General features: G+C 43.2%; 1 protein-coding gene across 1 annotated transcript in view; it reads left to right on the plus strand.

The window, feature by feature from the left end:
* UBTD2 (ubiquitin domain containing 2) overlaps positions 1-18,226 on the plus strand; it is a 57,898-nt gene extending 39,672 nt beyond the window's left edge. The window contains exon 3 of the mRNA XM_064161819.1: positions 12,176-18,226. Coding sequence (XP_064017889.1) covers positions 12,176-12,573 — 398 coding nt within the window. The 3' untranslated portion in view covers positions 12,574-18,226. The remainder of the gene's footprint in view (positions 1-12,175) is intronic.
* The last annotated feature ends 1,640 nt before the right edge of the window (positions 18,227-19,866 follow it).

Here is a 19,866-nt window from a genome sequence, read left to right on the forward strand (position 1 = left end):
TTGAAGATAACTGTTGTAACTGGGTTAGCATGGGGCTGCTGGAGGTGCTTTTATTCTAATGGTGCACCCCTTTCAGTTACTTAAATCTTTGTTTTCCATCCTCTTGAAAATTCCAGATGGCTGTGCTGGGATCTCTTGCTCATTCCTCCTGTTCATTAAGTCTTCACTCTGCTCTCCTGAGACCCCACTGGGAGTACTGTGTACATTCTAGAATCCCAAACACAAGAACAACATTGGAGCAAGTCCAGAGGAGGGCCATGAAGATACTCAGAGGGCTGGAGCACCTCTGCTATGAGGACAGGCTATGAGAGTTGGGGCTTCTCAGGCTGGAGAAGAGAAGGCTTTAAGAAGACCTTGGAGTAGCCTTCCAGTATCTGAAGGGGGCCTACAGGAAGGTGGGGAGGGACTGTTTACAATGTCTTGTAATGACAGGATGAGGAGTAATGAGTTTAAACTGGAAGAGGGGAGATTTAAACTAGATGTTAGGAAGAGGCTCTTTACAGTGAGGGTGGTGAGACAGTGGAACAGGGTGCCCAGGGAGGTTGTGGATGCTCCCTCCCTGGAGGTGTTCAAGACTAAGTTGGATGAGGCCTTGAGCAACCTGTTCTAGTGGGAGGTGTCCCTGCCTATGGCAGGGGTTGGAACTGGATGATCTTTGAGGTCACTTCCAACTTAAATGGCTGAAATATTTAGATATCTAAGTGCAGGTTAGAAACAATCAACCCTTCAAATAAAACCCTCCTTATAGCTACATCCTACAGTTGTTTTCTTTAAATATCTGTAACTTCTGCTCTTGTGTTTTTGAAAGGTATTTTTGGGAACTTTGTCAACATAATTGCTTGGTCTCTTCTCAAGTCTCGTACCCTGCCTGTCTGTTTTCTGTTCTTGGCTTCAATTTGCCTTCTGGGGCAGTGAGGACTACTGTACAACACTGTCTTCAGAACTGTTTGGGGTTTCTTTGGCATTTATGTTTGTTTGGTTTTAAACCACCAGGAAACTGGAGCAAGCTCTTAAGGAAAATTAAAATAACATTAAAACAAAGCTGAGTTTGAGTCTATGTGATGAGTATGAAATGCTCCAAATAAACCTGGACTCCTAAAGAGAAAAGACCTCAAATTCCTCATATGAGAAGCTGCAGACTGGTTGTTACTGTGTGTTGAAGGTCTTCCAGACAGGAGTATGTCTCTTAAAAGTGAAAATATTACTCCAGTATCTGATAGTGGTCAGGTCATCATGTCTAGTTTCTTAGATGCTTCACTGGAGTAGACATTTGCTCCATCATTGGCCACTTAACAATGTTGAAATTGAGTATCTGATTCATATGAGAAGAAGAAATGTGAGATAAAATATATTCCTCACTGACAACCTCACAGCCAGTGAGAGCCCCTGAAATGCTAGCTTCTGGGTGAGAAGGTGATCCTCAGAGGTGGTGTTACTTCTGTAATTGTCAGTGTCTTGCTCTAAAACTGTTGTTCCTAAAGGAATCCATAACCTTCAGAGTGCCTCAGTCAATAAACAAGGGCCTCAGCCAGACATTTCCTTGCTTGTTCTTGCCCATCCTCCTCCACGTTCTCCAGTTGGCAGCAGCCATGATATTTGTCATCTTTCTTTGTTTTGGCCTCAGGTATTTAAGTAATAGAAAGATGGTTACTTTCTCCAAGACCAAGGCAAGACAATTATGGCCAGAAGTGTCTGAGTTGCAAGAGAAGGCTTCTGCCTAGCACAACAATTTTGGGTGAGGTAATGGCTGAGGAGAGTCCTGCCTGGAGTGTGTTACAGAAAACCTGGGCAGTACTCTCTAGCCTGGTTGTGAGCCAAAAGGAGATATTTTAGTACTTCTGAGTCTTTCATCTCTTTCAAGGAATACCTTGGGATGGTAATTTCAAGTCATTACTCGGTGAGTGCCTCGCAGAACAAAGAAAGTTCCTGAATATCTTCAGCACTTAGCAAGCTGAGAAGGGTGCATTGAAGCCTGGTGAAAGTATGTAGTAGACGCCTTCATTTGGTGAAATCTGGATTTGGCAGTAAAGGGGGAAAATACTAACTTGTAAGAAATGTAATTTCTACCTTAGAGCTAATGTATAGCTATAAGGTATGAAAAGATGGAAACAGTAGGGCACTTCTACATCCTAACTTGAAAGAGACCAAGCTTGTTCAGTAGTTGCCTTTGCTGACAGTTATGACTGAGAAGCTGAGTGGGCTTTGCTTTTTTGCTGATACATGTCTGAGCCTTACACACAGCCTAGCATGGAGGAAGCAATGTTTGTGTTGTAAAGTTATTGCATAGAAAATGTGCCGCAAAATGAAGTGTATGTTTCTGTACACACTCTGACTATTAGTTTTTGTAGAGAAAGAATGAAATCTCAGGCCTGTCTTCATTCTGTAGGAATCAAGCAAGGCTTTTTTAGTAGGAGCTCATAGCTGCAGCACGACTTTCAGTTTTTAACCTGTTTCCACTCTTACAGTCGGTGTAGATCCCCAGATCTCTGCTGGGTGCACACTTAGTATGTGATGCAGCTTCAACTAACATGCAGCATTCTACACTTATGTTTGATCAATATGTTTTTTTTTCTTTATTATGAAATAGGCAACTCTGAAGGAGCTGCATCTTGGAGGTGAAGAGCAGATTAGATGGGATAAAGCAATGCTGCAGCCTTCTGGTGCTTCAGATCTTTCTGTAACCTTCCATAATCCTCTCCGCCTCCACCTTTTTTAAACAGCTTTGTGTTGTTTTATTTTAGGATGTAGGTACTAATGTGGGATCATGTCAGTTTGCTTGACCTGCCTGGAGCCTTTAACATTTTTGCTGGGTATACTTGGAGACTGAGCATGCAAGTTAATGAATTCCATGCTCATTATCAGGTCTTTGAATGTCAGCACAGGGATATAGGCAAGTTTGGGATAAGTGAGATAAAAGTGGTGCAGGGCTCATTTTTGTCTAGATCGTTCTGTGCCTTCTTTTTACTCTCTGTTGCATATAGGAATGTTGTGGGGAGAGTTCATTAGTCCTAGAAATTATTTTCCATATCCTTTTCTCATGGCATACTGATGTGTGTCTTTATGCTCCATGAAGGCCAACATTTGCTTTTGTGTTCCATCTAAGGGATGGTTTCTGCTGCTTTGTTAGCCAAAGGTGTGCTAAATGCACAAGTGAAAATGCTGTAGTAAAAACCTCAAGCTGAATCACCATCCACATCTACTTTGAGCTCAGATTAAATCAAGTTTCAAATATCATTCTGCTGCTCAGAATGGGCCTTATGGTGGGCAGGGGATTGTTCAAAGGTTAAGCACACTTGCACTGGTCGTGCAACTGAATTGAGTAGCTGGAGCTGCTGTAGTCACTAAGTTGATAATTGAACTCCCTGTCTAGGGCAGGACTTAGTGCAGTCAGACTGTAGCTGAGAAGCAAAAGGATCTGCTTTTTCTTGAGGTGGCTACAAGAGTGAGTCCAAGGTAAAACAAGCAGTTAAGGACAAGTGGATTGTACATTATGAGATTGGTCTCAAGCAAAGGTAAAGTTTGCCTTTTTGTCTTGTCTCGAAGGGAATGCAGCAGGCTGTGGCATATTTGTTGGCTGATGATGTAGTCCATCTTCGGTGTTGATCACTAGGATCCTGCTGATCTTAGCTAAAGGAAAATCCTCTTAAAGTAAAATGCAAATAGCATAGCAGTTACTTTGTCTTCCAGACTCACCTGGAAATAGCAAAGTAATCTGTGACGTTAGGAAAGTGAGATTGAATACTTACTTTTGGTATATGATTATTAAGCAAAAAGGCCTAACATAATGGACAAAGGTGCTTTTCTGTCTCCAAAAACAGTGCTCACAGAACATGCTTTGCATAGGTTGATGGAGTCTTTGTAAACATAGGGGTCTAGTTTAGGGTTAAGAGAACTTCTGCTGTCCAAATGTCATCTTCTCCTTTTTTGTCCAGGAATGAAATCTTTATACCTCAAGAGCCAGCACCCTGCATTTTCTGGTAGTCTTTCTGCAACATCATAGTCAAACAACGATGACTTCTGCATCAGAAGCAGACTCTTAACAACTCTGCTTTAGGGAAGCAGAGCAAAGGTTTTGTGGACCTCCAAGAAAAGAAAAAAAATGCTATCTTTGTGGTTGGCAAGAAAAAGGAAAATCTCAGTTGTATAAAGCAGTGTTGTTAACTTCCCAATTTATTTTCTGTTTTAACTGTGTTAGTCCTGAGATTTGGGATGCTGGGTGCTAGGTATTCACTCCTGGTTTATGGGAACCACAAACTAGTTACAAATTCACTGGTAACAAAGGCAATAGCAACTTCAATGCATCTGAGTTCAGCTTCTGTGCATCTCCACACTGAATACTGCCAAGTCAGCTGTCCATGGAGCAGTATGATGCAGGCCTGGGTGGTTGTGATACTCTGCTTTCTTTTTTCTTCTGAATCCACTCACCCCTTGCAAGAAGACAGGTCATGGAGAACAGCAAATGTAAATGAGGAAAGTGTGCAGAGAAACTCTTCTATCAACCAGGTTTTTAAAAAACTGTATCTAAGAAGCCTGTCTAGACAGGCATCTCTTTTAATGGCATGCAAAGCAGAATGGTACATGAATACTTCATTAGGTAAAAAAGCTTGTCATCTTTGAACCCTGATGTAATGTTTCTTGGAAGCTGTTATCTCCTTACAGTGTTAGATTCAAGATTTACAGAGTAGCACACAGGTGGCAGTACATAGGGTGCTACTAACACAACAACTACCAAGCACTAATCCATGACTGACTTTCTCTATTAAACATGATTTGGATCAAGGATGACTCACCTGTGAATTGGGCTGTTCTAGAGCTTGTATTGTGGCAAATGCCTGAAAGGAAGGGAACTGGGAAAATTAGGATAAAGGATGACATGACTGGGTGACTGAACCCATGGTTGTGATTAAAACTCATCATCTTCTTGAGCTGTTTAGTTCATAGTTGTTGATCATAGTCCTGGTCTAGTTAACTGTCAGTTCTTAGCCACATTGCAGATGAGTTCCAGGCCAGTGTGTGTCCTAGATGTCTTCCCTAACCAGAGCAGATGAAAAGCCAATGAACTGTGCAGAGTGTAGGGAACTGTGCTCCTGTAAAACTGTATTAAGGAAGAATTATCTCTGTCCTGTAAGTTATACTGCTGCCAATTTTTGAGGTTTCTGGTATAGGTTCCCTCTTGTCTGGCTGCTTCTTTGTCTCGAGCAGAGGAGCACAGTGAGGCTGCACGTCCCAGTTCTGACGGGATTGTCACACCTCTGTTTGGTTTTAGCAAGGATTTTAAAGAGGAATTTTGAGAGAGTTGGTTCATGGCCCTGACCTCCCCTTACAGGCATTTTCCCTCCCAAATTGGTTTCCATCCCTACCCACCTCTCCTCCCATGGCATCTTCCTCTCTCCTTGCCCTCTAGCACAGCAGAGGATGCACACCTACTAACTGTGTCTAAAGTCTGAGGAAAAGTGGCTTGCTTATCTAGTGCTGAAATTCCTATCTTGCAGAAGACTGTTAATGTTAATTATATTTCACCTTCAGCCCAGTTAATTAGTGCTAATAAATTAACTGATGCTGATGCTCTGCTGTGATAAAGGGAGCAGATCAGAATGCCCAGCTATGTACCTTGCATATCTACACCAGCCTTTTCCCAAAACAAGCACCTACTGCTTCTTCCTTGCCCTGCCTCCCCTGAAGGTTTCAGACAAGCACAGGCAGCAGTGGCATACAGGCAGCCTGGCTTTCAGTTACAACATGTGGACAAGACACAGCTCAGACTGAGTGATGGTAGCACATCCCTCTTAGCCAGTAGAGCAGCGCAGAAGGAGCTGCACAAACACCTTGTCTCACTTGGCTGTTCAGATGCACCTCAGTTTCTTTGGCAAGAGAGTGAAGGCAATGCAATGTTGCTGTCCTCTGCTTTCATAGAATCATAGACTCATAATTGTTTTGGTTAGAAAAGACCTCTAAGGTGTTCTGTAAGTACTGTGCACCACTGATTCGGTGATACAGTCTGGGTTTTCCTCCCGTGTGCCAATGTGCAGGTGTGAGTTGCAAAAGTAGTTTTAAGAATGGCTTGCTGAGATCTCAGACATGGTTCACAAAGCTGCCCCTCAGCAGGGTGAATGTGCTGATATTGAAGCGGGATGACTTAGATACCCATGGGGAGGATCTTTGGTTAGATACTCAGACTGAGAGTTGCCCTTTAAAGCTTTATTACAGAAAAAGCAGCTACTTAGGATCACTTCAGGCTGGAAGAAACCTCAGGAGTCTGTGTAGTCCAACCCTCAGCTGTAATCGTATCCCAGGTTGCTGCCTTGCAGAGCCTCTTCAGACAGCTGAACATACATTATTTTATCAGTTATCTTGGAGCCTGGGTGAGCTGGGCTTGCTAAAGAACATCCAAGTGTGGAGATGAACATAAGCGATAGCTGATTCAGTGAACCACCTGTGAGGTAGTTCTCCTGCCAGAGAACAGGGTGAGAGGATTGCAAAGCAGTAGCAAAGTATCTTAATTTTCTTCTCTTTTCCCTTGTTGTAATGCACTAAGCACAGTTCCAGTCTATCTTGCACCAGCTGCTCCAAGTGAGAGTAAGCTTACCGAGTAGCTCCTGGAGCACTGGGATCTCCTGCTGGCTCTGGTAGTTGTGGAATCAAGCCAGACTGATAATGTCCCCATAATGGAAGAGCTGTTTTTCATTGGATTTTAAATGAAAATTATTAAATGCTTAACACTTCTTAGCTACAAACCCCATTCTTTCAGGAGCTGGAGTAAGGCCTTTATTGTACAGGGAGGCTGAGGAGAAGAGCAGAGCTGGGTTGCGTAAGCAGTTGTGCTGTGGCTTGTGAGACAAACATGTACCTTTGTAAAGGCTTTGTAGAGCAGCTTTATGGTAGTTGAAATTTGCATGGAAGTTTAGTGTGGAAGAAGCATGGGAGGGGGGTTATGTGTGTGGTTTACTATCAAGTGCTTCCTCCACACCATTAACAGTTATAGCTGCTTTATTGTTCTCTGCACGTGGTACAAGGCACAGGCTGACACGAGTATTCCTGCATGTTGCCCTCCAGAAATCAGGAGAGGTCCAGCTGCTAATTGCAGCATTCAGCCATTTCAGTCATTAGTAAGATATACAGAGATTAATGTGAGAGGGTGGGGGGGTTCTGTTAACTCATCCCAGTTTGCAATGGTTGTAGGTGAGCTGAAACAAACCACTGTGTGTTTTCACTTGTCTGTCTCAGCCCTGTTCACACACCAAACAGTCACCCTGCACCACTCTGGCAGGCTGTTGACGTCGGCACATTTCTTTGCTTTATAAGATTCTGTGCTTCCCAGCTGTGACCTCACATCAGCAACTAATAAAGATGAAGAGACAGTTCAACATTTCTCGCTCAGTCTCTAGGAATTGTTGTGCTGTAGGACCCAGAAAAAGACCCACTTGTTTTCTTATGCTTATGATGAGTTTCAGACCTCTACTGGATTCAAACCAATAGCCTACAGGTGAAAACTGTGTTATTGCTGATGTATTCAGCAATCCAGCCTCAGTATGGGTTTGGAATGGAGCTTTTCATTAAGAAAAAACAAATGAACCAGCTGTTCCTTGGGCAAATGTGTTATACACAGGCACTTAAGCTCCTTAAAATTAGCCAGTCTCATTGCAATGCTAGATTGTGTTTTGTGTCATCTTACTTTGTGTTCTTGCAGCAAGTCTGTTTGGAGGAAGAGGTGGAAATCTGCTCAGCTCTTAAGTTTTTGGCATTTCTGAGCAATTCTTCTCAGAGCTGCTCAAAAATCTTAAAGTAATAGAAGTATATAATGAACAGAAAACAAATGTTCTGCTTTTTCTGGAGAGAATGGTGTGAAGCTTTAAAGACAGGCTGAAATGTCATTAAGGTGCATTACAGTTTTCTGTTGTTCTCAGAGGAGTGTGGTCACATTCCACATTTCAGTAACTCTTGCAAAAGTTTCCTTTCATGTCATTTAGGTCTCTTAAGTTGCTTGTTCTTTCATATTTCAGAAGGACAAGTTCAGACTCTAAACTGCTTAGAGGTGGAAGCATTATCTTAACCACTCTTTCTTTGTTTCCCTTATTACTCTCCATCCTAATAATCTCACTGAAACAAAGCTGGTTTTTTTTATGGCCTGCAAGGCAATTAATTTCAGAATGTTCCAGTTCCATGTGCTTGATGATCACATCTGCTTATTTTTCCACCCGAAACTCTCAAGCTGTCTCCTACCTGGCTAACAACCAACAAGAAGCTCTGCCTCACAGCTCCTTCCAGAATTCCTCAGTCTCTGAGCTGATAATACTTTTGAAATATTAAAATAATCCCATCTGCTGTGGTTGTAGCATTGTATCTTCTGTTCTGGCTGATGGAATCAAGCCTATAAAGTTAATGTCCTAACTGTGTTGCAGCATCAGTACCGAGTGACTCTAGAGCTTGCCTGATGGTGTAAGTCTTTAACTGGTGACTTTTCAGAACAGTGAATTGGTCAGTGAGATCCTCAAAGTACTCCCTAGATCACATGCCATGGCACCTTGATTCTGAGTGGTAGAAAGTTGGAGAGGATTAGATGGATTGTTTGGTTTGTTGGTTGGTTCTATCATTGGCTTTCCTCAAAGGCCATTCAACGTGTTGCTACCAGGATGTTTTGCCCAGGTTTATTAAAGTCATATCAGCATCTAAAGAAACATTTAAATACATGAAGAATACTCAAATACATGAAGTCTTGTTAAGCTTAATTTGTGCTTTCCTCAATACTGTTGTAAGATCTTTGTATAACTTCCAGACCTTTCATGTCCAGTAAAGAATCCTTCACCTAGAGCTGCATACCTGCTACCCACTCTCTCTGCTGCTCGTTTCCTGAAATCTGCCTCTTCTATGTGGTTTCCTTGTATGATCCAGTGGTGAAAATTCAAACTACCAACTCAGCTTCTAGGCTTTGGCTTTGGAACTTGGTTAGGCTGCAGTATCCAGCTGCAAAATCCAGGGAGAGAAGAAGAAGCAGGAAAGGGGAAGCAGAGCACAGTACTGGCAGGGCTGGGCTGCAGCACAGGGCTGTGGCTGGGCTGTGGGATCACTGCTTGCATTGCATTTTCTTTCTCCGGTTTAAGGGAGGCTGAATCCTTTCTATGCTCTAACTGGCTGGTAAGAACCCTGGTTGCCTAGGTAACAGGGAAACCTAAAAAACATTTAAATACCATTTTTGTTCATTTTCCTCTGTATTTTCTCATAAAAGCTTGACATGCTTTTAGTGCTCTCTCCTACTGAATAACTTGTGTGGTCCAAGCTGATAGATCTTGCAGGAGGGATCAGAAACATGGTTTTCAGTTATAACTGCAAAATTACAAAGGGTTTCATAGTTTGGCTGTTTGATTTCCTGTGTGCTTTGCACTGTGTAAGGGACATGGCAGTGAATGCCTCGGTGAAGAGCTGCCATCTGGCTGGTAAGATTGGCCTTGCCATGGTGGCTGCAGGTAATTCAACCTTTTCTCTTCCTCTCCAATGAATTCCCTTTGCCTGCATCACTTAAAATAGCTCCACACTCACCATGCCTTCTGTTTAACACACTTAGACATAATTTTGCTTTTAAACTCCCAACAGTATGACATCCCTTCACATTCTACCTTGGAGTTTGTTGGTATTTACATCTTGAAGCTTGTAGCAGAGTCTGACCATCTCCAAAAATCACTTAACTGAAAGCCTCATAAAGCCCCACAGGAATTATCTGGATGCCTGTTCCTAGCTCCATGTCTTTTTGGAGGGAAGCACCAACACCACCTTAGCTCCTTAGAGCTGTGGCTTGAGCTTCAGCAGATGTGGTGTGTGCTGGTAAGGAGGTGGTGTCATTGCAAAGTCCTTCAGCTTGTAATAGTTGTCTTCTGTGCTTTAACCAGCCTTGAAAGCTGGTTAGGAGTGGTAGGTACTAAGACTGAGAATTGTAAGGCTGTTTAGACCAGTGTGAGTGGAAGAATGGGATTACTGCTGAGATTTACGGTAACCTGTTGTGGCATTATCAGTTCGTTACGAAGTCTTTCTTAGAGATGAGACTGTGCGGTTTTTATTGGCAACATATTTCCTCTACTGTGTCTTTTTTTCCTCTTCTTTTGTTTGTTGAAAGACAGACCTCCAACTTAGCTGCTGTTTCAGAGGATTTTTTTAATATTGCTTATCTGATTATGATTAAGCAATCCAGTGTTTATAGCATATGCTTTGACCTTGATGTTGGTTCAGCTGTGCAAGGATATAAATGATGAAGAAATTCCTTAGCAAGCTTACCCTGTGGTATTTAAAATTAACTCTTTGTGATTCTCTCCTGAAGTGGGAGCATTCTTTTTAACATACATGTTTTTTAAAGCTGCTCTGGCTAAATCTAAAGGCTGCTGAAGTTTGGATTTTGAGTTGTTTTTTTAAGCAGCAAACTACATCTACTTATTTCTGTGAGCTGTGATCCTGTGATATTTATGAAATAGATCAGGCAGACAGAATGAAATGAATGCTGTAAAACAAAAGTGAGGTATGGGATCTTCGGGCTTTGGTCTGTAAACCACAAAATACCACAAACAGTGTGGAGATTCATAAGTAATAGAGCCCATAATGAGTGGTGTCACTTAATCTGGCTTTACTGCTTTTGTTTAGTTTTCTCAGTACATCTCAGGGCACAGCTGCCTTAGTGTGTGCTACCTCTACAAACAGAAAAGCCTCCAAAAGAAGCTGCACCTAGAACATTGATCTCACAGTCAAAGACTTCCTCTGCGTGTTCTTGACAACACAAAATATCCTTTAAAAGAGGAGGGTTTCTGTCTGAACACAAGATGCACAAGATGCTGCTGTCTGAGTGACACAGTATATCCCCAGCTTTCAGCTTTATATTGTGATAATTGTGCTGCTCAAACAGCAAAGTTGAAGGCGTCTCACTGTCAGCATGACAGAACTTCCAAGTAAGAAACCACCCTTAGTTTCTAACGAGGAGCAGCTGGGTGTTGCGTGCCGAAGTGCCGAGTCAAGGGGTTTGCAGTATGTGTAGCTGAAGGACTCCTGCCTGCAAAGGATGGGTCATCTCGCAAGGGAATGTGCCCCCTCTAGGGGCAGCAATGTGGAAATTTGTGGTGGCAGGTAGATGGAAAACGAGAGAAGCATTTGTTTGGAGTGTTGACTGTTGGGGCTTTTTTAAGCACAGCAAGAAGAGATTTCTGCTGCGATTTAGGATGCAGCTTCCCCAGCACCTCTGGCGTGCTACAAGAGGTGAGGTGTGCTGAGCGCAGGGCTCTGCTTTCAGCCGCCTCTAACTCCTAACACGTTTTTGAAAGTGCTGCTGGTTTTCTGGAGTAGTTCTTTGAAATATCTTCATGAAGTGTGTCTCGTAGTGTGAAAGATCAACTCGTCCTCGTTCCTTCATTCAGTGTTCCAAGTCTTGGACCATTCTGTGCACATTGCCGGGTGCAGGGCAGCACACCACTGCCTGGTTGTCTTCAACACAAACACCTTCATTGTCCCAAGGAACCACTCAGGAGTCTGGGGAAGTAAACTCCACTCCTGAAACTTAAGGTCTTTGAATATGAGCGTTACAGATGCCATGCAAATATAAAGTATGTTCTGAGTGTCACTGGTCTGGTGGCCAGGGCCACAGAGTTGTCTGACTTGGGTGGTCATGTTTGTTTGTTCTGGCAGTGCCCACTGAGACACGAGTCCTGTATGAAAGCAGTTTAGCTGTTTTTGAATGCTTGAGAAGTTACAAAATCTTTCTTTCACAGTGACCTTTGGTCTTTGCCATTTTGCCTTTTCACAGCTCGGGTTGAGGATCATGTAATTCATCCACATAGCATTTCCTTGGTGCATGTGTGCCCTGAACTGAGAGTGTGCTGCTGGAGAAGTAATCCTCCTTCAAATGGCACATAGGGAGAACAGCATTTCTCCTTGCCTCTTCCTGTGGACTGCTTTGGAAGTTTATCCTGGTTTATCTGGAGGGAGTGATCTGTTTGGCTTTTAGGGGGTGCTATTAACTTACCCCCAAGATTTGATATAAAACCAAGATGAAAACTTGAGATTTTTGTATCCATTTCTAAAGCCTGAATTCAGACCTCATTATTTGGATGGTTTACCTGTAGGGTAAATGTTTCTGAGTGTGACCACTTGAATGTTAAATGTCAAAAGCTTTCATACTCATTTTTCCCCCTTTTCTCTCCTAAAGGTGCTCTTACAGAGTGTTACGATGAACTGGGAAACCGGTACCAGCTTCCAGTCTACTGCCTTGCCCCACCTATCAACATGATAGAGGAGAAGGGCGACCTGGAGACTTTGGATATTCCTGATCCCCCACCCAATTCAGGGCACGAATGCCAGCTTCGTTTGCGCCTGTCCACGGGCAAAGACCTCAAACTCATAGTCCGCAGCATGGACACAGTCTACCACATGAAGAGGAGGCTGCATGCGGTGGAGGGTGTGGAGCCAGGCAGCCAGCGCTGGTTCTTCTCGGGCAGGCCACTGGCAGACAAAATGAAACTGGAAGAGCTGAAAATCCCAAAGGACTACGTGGTGCAAGTCATCGTGAGCCAGCCCTTAGCAAATCCCACCCCGGTGGACAACTGATTTCTGCTTGCTCATTGATTCTTTCCTCCGTCTCTGTCATGGGATTTGTTTTCACTGCCCTCTCTTCTTTTGGTTTGTCCTGATAATGGATTGGCTCCAAGAAGTGACCAGCAAAAATTCCATCTGTGATGGAGATCTGCAAAAACAAAACATAAAAATGTAAACTGGCTTTGCCTGATCTTGTATTTAACACAACTGCAAGAAGCACAGGGCAACGGCAAAGGAAGGAGCAGGAAGGGAAAAGAGTGGAGGTGCAAAGAGGGAGGGAAGAGATTGTCATTCACTCAAACAATACAAACACATCATGATTCTTACAGCTGTAGGTGGTGTCCTGATCCATGGAGCCAGAGCAACAGAAAGCACTTTTACTAAAAGTGAGAGAACCTAATCAATTTATGAAGGTCATATCAGCACCACATACAGTTCATGCAGGGATCGCAGCTGCTGTGGGTGGGTCCTGCTCTGCCTGTTTGCAGGGATCCTCTCTGCTTTGACCGAACTCAAGTGCTTTGCTCAGGCACAGCCAGCCCCAGGCAGCCGAGCTGCGCTGGGAGCTTGGCCTTCGTCCCACATGGATGGCTCCTGGTGATGCTCAGACCAAGCAATTGTACATTCCAAGATGGCAATGCAGTCCTGTGCCATTCCTGGCTCACAGGCTGGGCATGCTGCCCGCTGGAGCCTTAGGCAATAACTTAGTCCATGTATACTCTCACGTACTGTACTGTAAATTTACTTACTGCAAGACTGACTTAGCCTGATGTTTACAGGCTGCTGGGCACCTCAGTAGGTGTCTGCTGAATTACTGTGCATCACTCAGATGATTAAGGCAAGCTTCGATCAGGCTACCTGCCCCGAGTGGTGTGCTGGTCTGTGCTCAAGCATTGGGTGCATCACCTCTGTCACACGGCACCAGTGTAGTAGGTGCAGGTTACACTGCAATTACACCCACGTGCAAGGATTTGCAACTCTCTGCTCAGTTCCTAGAGAGGACATGACAGCACACAGTTTTCAGCTTGTTGTCTGAGTGCCATTTGAAGCACTGGTGCACCATTCTAGCTCTGGTGACTCTCCAGCCCAGGTGACTGGAGGTATCCTCACCAACATGCCCAGAGCACAATGCTGTTTCGCAGCCAGTGCTTTCCCTTCAGAGTGTAAGAGCAGCGCTTTCAGCACACGACAAATCCTTTTGTAGTCCTACAAATCAAACTGAAACACATTTTTGGGGGGAGATGTGAAACCTCATTGCTTACTCCCTCAGATGGAGATGCTCTTCATCCTTGTCTGGCAATGCCTCTGGCTGAGATCAAACACCCTGTTCCTTTTTAAAGGTGACTTTTAGTTTGCTTGTTTTTTCAGCCAGCATTGAAATGACTTAACTACATCTTCCAAAGTCCAGTGTGCTATTCAGGTATGAATAGTGTGGGTCTTTTTGGGTTTCTGCCTTCCTTCTCTGATCAGTGGTCTAAAGCTGCAGTTGTCCCAGCTCTTTCTCGTCTGCTAGTGAAACTGGTGGGTTACACTGACAATTTCCAACTTGTTGCTTTTGCTCTTTCATTAATTCTCTAGAACTCAGTTTCTCAGACTCAAAGGGGGCTCTTGATTCCCAAGCATCAGCACAGAGCCAGAATGAGCAGAGGTCACTTGTTCATCATGAGCCTTTCCCAGCAGATGGAAGCAGGCACAGAACTTATGTTGAGAGTTGGAAAACAGATCCACATCTTATGTATTTTCCACCTTGCCCCAAATACACACAGTTTGCTTTCTGGTCCCCGTGTAGTATTAAGCCTGTGGTTTACTGACAGCTCCTTTAGCCCTGATTTGATACAGGATGACTGAAGTGCAGTGGCAGAGCTATGTAAAGAAAATTTAGTTCCTTGTCCTCATAAACACCAAAGTGACCTGATTTTCTTTTTTCTTTTTTTTTTTTTGTCTTTTCTTTTTTTCCTTTATAAAGATGAAATCAAAGCTGATAAATACTAATCTCTAACAAAGGTTTTCTATTGTGGAGTGGTTTTAAAGACAAATATGATTTACTATACTGGGTTTTTGCAAACAGATCTTTTGCATTCCAGAGAGGAAACAAATATTTGATATATCAACAGCTCAAACATCCCTTGGATTTTCACTGGGCAAGGGATGGTTTCATGCCAGAGATGCTTCTTGTCTCATAAGGTATAGCTTACATCTCTCTCTGAATCTTTTTATGATGTCATTTCTCTCCTGTCCCTTCTGGAAGGGGCGGGAAATTGTGATAAAGGAGAAGCAAACCAGGATGAGAATTCTGTGAGCACTAAAACACTACTCTTAACCTTTTTATTTTTCTTTGCTTGACCAAAAAGAGAAAGCTGTCACAGGTACTGGTTTTGAGATGATGACACGTAGGGTCTGGGAGAGCTGCTGCTTTTGCTATTTCCCAGTTAGGTGGAAAACATTGTTTTATTGTGCCATGATGGATGACCATGGATTATATTAATTGCTTTTAAGTTGAGGAGCAAGGTGATTAACTGAAAGCCCCATCGTGAGTGGGCTTTGTGTAGAAGAGAGAATTGGTTGATGAAGAATACTCTTAACAACCTCTCCCCCTCCCCTATCCCTTACGTACATATCTAAACTGAAATGGCAAATTGTTTTTTAGATGAAAGGAAAGACTCTTCAAACTTTTCAACTTCTCCTGTATAAATGACAGATGTACTAAGCATGTGCTCTGCTGGAAACGAATTTTACATCATCTGTGTTAGGAAAGAATTTTAAGTTTCCCAAAAGATATATATATTTAAAATATTGATAAGAAAGGCATCCAGCTTGTTGGCTAACATAGCCCATGTATATGGCTGCAATACACCTTCAGAGAACAGTCATTTCTCTCTGAAGTGCCATGTCTTTGTCCTGAGAGGTGGTCTTTGGTGCAGGTGCTAGTGCAGGGGACTGGGATGGAGCTCCTGGGGCAGAACAGGACTCCCTGCGTAGCTGGAAGAGGGAGGGGAGGCAGAGTGGGCATGGCTGAGGTGAGACTAACCCAGTACTAAATATCTGCTTAGCTGGCAGTGCTGGTGAGGAGGACTGATGCAGATCTGCACAATGGGCACCAGTGGCTGCTCACGGGGAGGATGAAACACGCTGGTGTGTGCATCTTTATTTTGCAGTGTGAGTGTGTGCTGAGCTTGCAGCTCAACGCTGCTGGTGGTGTGGCATGGCCTGGGCTGGGTTGTGAACGTGCCGCTTCGGGTGCTGCCTTGCACCCTCTGGTGTTTTGGGTATAATTGAAGCAGTGTAATAGGTTTTTAACACGTGCAGCCATGAACTGCAATGCCAGGTACAGGCAAGTGAGGAGGTTTTGTTAGTTAGATCCACCAGCCTCGTGTGTTGTTCCTGATTAGCTCTGGCTATGAACTTACTCCTAACGTCCTTGACCTTGTTACTGACAGGTCTGTGTGATGTGATTTAGATTTTTATACTCTTTTATTTCGCTTCTGCCTGACCCAGAAGTAATAACCTAGTGAAAGTCTGTGCTCCTGAGCATCTTGAAGGGTGGAGAAGTGTGCACACATGCAGTCTATTGGGGCAAGGGAGCTCCAGAAATCTGGAAGTGTGCTACAGAAGGATGCTCAGGGTCGTCTTCCACAGCCAAGTGACAGCTGCTTCTTCAGAGTGTCCAGCTCCCAGAAGTTTCACTGACTACCTTGGCTCTTTGCACATCACAGTTTATTGGTGTCCTCAGCAGAAAACACAGCTCGGAATAGCTGCACTGTGAGAACATTTTAATAGTTTTCTCAAAGCCTTCGCTTCTCTGCATTTGGGAAAAGTAAAGGATCTGAGTTAGCAGTGTAATAAGCTGGGGGGGGGGTTAATAGACACCCCAGTGCTACAGATAGTAGTAACAACAAAAACCTCAGCCCAGGAGCAACCAAACAAAACCCAGCTCTGCTTTGCCTTTCACAGCAAGTTCCTAAGTTGTTCTGGGAGGAGAGGAAGAGAGGCTTATTGGAGCAATGAAGCAACACATGGCAACGTGCGTAACCTTTGGATAAAATATTGCTGTAGTGTGACATGCTTCTGCGTATCTATCCATTGCTAGGAAATGGTGTAAAAACTTCTTTATATGAAAAAAGAAAGAAAAGAAGTCTTTGTTACAGAGGGGGGATGCTTTTAGCTGTGTTTTGAAAGCATTTTCACTATGTAAGTGTTGACAAAATGAATGCTGTACATTTCTCTGTTTCTGTCCACTTCAGAAGCATCAGTGGTAGCTACATTTCTGACTCTTGATCTATATTCCTATGTCACTGTACATATACAAGACCCTGCACCTTATGCAGAGAATGTTTACATTTCCTTTTTTTAAGAAAAGGAAAAAAAAAAGGGTTGTGTTGACTCTCTTCACTGCACTGCTCAGATCCTCTTACATCGAAATGAAAGTAGTCTCTGTTAGAAAAAAGGGGAGGGTTTGATTTTTGCCCTTCACCGCTTCCTCCATAAATCTAACTCCCTCCTGGATGATGGCTGGCAGCTCTTGGACAGCTTGAGCTCTCCTGGAGTTAGGATACAGAGGTATTTGAGAAAGGCAGCTTTGAAACTTGTTTTGTTGGGGTGGGGGAAGATCTTCATATGCTTTGCAACTTCCTTGAGGAGGTCAAAAAAAAAGGAAAGCTTCTTCAAACCCACTCGATGTTGGTGGTCTGCCTTGCAAGGTAACTGATCTAGGAAGCCTTGGAGTTAACCTTGCCAGCAGCCATGCTTCTGTCTTCTCCCAAAGAAGATGAATGTCCTGCTATTGTATCTGCAGCTACAAACACTTCTGTTGGTTAATGACTGTATATACAAGTCTGCCTGCTTTAAGACTTCCCTTTCCATAAAGTGTTTTTGATTGCCCTGTTCTGCAAATGGCTCTCCTCTTCCATACTTCATCTGCTTAGATACTCTGTAGCTGCGTGTGTGTTGCTCTTGTTCATAGGAGATGGAGCTATAGCTTTCCTTCCCAGGGAGATAACATGCCACTGAGCCTACAAAAGTTAAAGAGTTGGAAGATTAAATGTTTTAACCAGCAGGCTTCTTAACGTGGACTTTGAGACTTCTCATAAATGTGTCCACTGAACTCTCCGTGAATAAGTATGTTCCTGCCCTCTGTGCAGGACGTTTGTTGGGTATTTATCCAGTATAGAACTCTGTATTTGTATATTTTACAGATGAAGACCATTTGATCAGAGCCATGGGGCAAATAGAGAACTTAAAATCCTGACTCCTGCCTTAAAACATTTAGTTCATCTTGAGCTCCAAAAATTCTGCACCTGCTCATTCTCAAGTCCCTTTCTTCTTTGGGGAAATTTGAATCCAGTGAAAGGCTGGAGACAATTTAAGGAAATTTAAAACAAATTAAAGTTTAACTGATGGCTTTATTAAAGTAACTAACTGGTCTTGTATTAAAAATCCTATTTGTGCCTCTCTTTAAGTCCAGGGAATGTTTAAAAAGTAGAGGTGGCTTTCGAGCAATGATTGAAATGACTGCATTAGGTGGTGATTTGCAAGACACTTGCTTTCATGTGCTCTGAGCAAGAGACTTCAGTTTGTGTCCTCTCTGCCTCATGGTAATGGCTTTCAAAGATGGCTGGTACCATCAAATTTGTACTTCTTGAATAAATATCTTCATTTTTATGGTAAACCATTTGGTTTGCAGTTCGTTTGTGTGTGCTACGTCACAAGCATTCACATTAGATGCAGGCTGTGGTGCTGCATTTGGTACTGACAGGGAAAACACACAGCTCCAGCAGGCAGAAACAAGAACCTTGATTCCAGTGATATGACTTTCTTTTTGGTCCCTGTAAAGTCTTTTGGAATCAAATACAGCAGTTGTGTAACATGTGCTTTTTAACTTTTGTCCCCTCTCTGACTCCTTCAGTCAATGAAGAACCCTAGGACAAGGTAAAGATGGTGTGGACAGCAGGTAGTCTTTAACATTCATTATGCATTTTCATGTTGCCATATCACAGTACTTCAACTGCAAAGCACAAGCAGGTTGTCCTTAAATTATGTGATTTGGGGGATTTAACCTAGGGGAGGTTTGTTTTTCTTCCACCATTGAGAGCAAACCATCATGGGTTTCCGTTGGAAACACTGTACAAAACTTCCTGTGTTTAAGGCAAAATAAAGAGCAGCTTTTTCATCCTTGCATTTAAAAAATGAATAAAAATATGCTGGAAATGTCAGGCCTTAAGAAAGAAACAGCCTTGGTTTTCATTTGGAATTTCTTCAGCAGGGCTTTTAGCTGAAGCAGGCTTCCCAGAGGGGTTGTGTAGTCTCCTTTGCCAGAGACTTTCAAGGCCTGTCTGGATGCATTCCTCTGTGACCTGAGCTAGATTGTATGGTCCTGCTCTGGCAGGGCAGTTGGACTCGATGATCTCTGAGTCCCTTCCAACCCCTAGCATCCTGTGGTCCTGTGAACTTCTTCATTACCTGATGCCCCAGAGACACATTTTTATAACAACTGTGGTGTGTGAGAACTTTTTATCTTGCAAATAAGGTGTGCAGTCTGTGGAGAATGCAGCGCCTGGAGATGCACTCAGGCACCCAGCATGAACCTCCTGTGAGCCCAGCTCCTGCTGTCTGCAGATGTGCTTCGGGGTCCTTGGGAACAGTGCAGAAAAATGGATCTGTGTAATTGTCCTGTAATTACATTAACTGATGTGCTGTCTTAATTCAGGTCACCACTGTCATAGTCTTGATTAACTACCCAAGGCATCAAAGGAGTAGGAATAATTTTTTGTAGGTCACTTCAGTCCAATGTTAACACAGCTAAATATTTATATATATTACATACAATTTTTTTGTCTGAGGATAATTTCACAGTAGAATTTCTGATGTGAGTTACAAACAAGCATGGCATTTTTCTGGAACTTTCTCTCCTTGTACAGATATATTTTTGTATAGCTTTTATTCCTTTCCTATGTGTGTGCATATATAATCTCTTTTATATGTTTATATTCCCTTCTTATATATGTGTGTAAACAAGTGGAGTGGCTTGTTCATAGCCATTCATTCTGACCCATGAGACAGTCATGCTGCTGTCTCCCTCGGCATGGACAGAGAAATTGTCCTTAAACACCAGGATTAGAAAACTCTGATCTTGCCTTTGCCCATCTCCTAGCTGGGCAAAGAGTGGTTGCTTGTCAGGCAGTAAAAAGGATGTCCAAATCATGTTGTGCATGTGTGCCCATGCCACACCACACTGTCCTTGGTGAGCAGCTGTAACACACTCCAGTGTGTGCAGTGGGCTGGGCACACTGGGCTGGCTGTTGACAGAAG

This window comes from Pogoniulus pusillus, chromosome 22 (assembly GCF_015220805.1).
Source record: "Pogoniulus pusillus isolate bPogPus1 chromosome 22, bPogPus1.pri, whole genome shotgun sequence".
NCBI classification, from domain to species: domain Eukaryota; kingdom Metazoa; phylum Chordata; class Aves; order Piciformes; family Lybiidae; genus Pogoniulus; species Pogoniulus pusillus.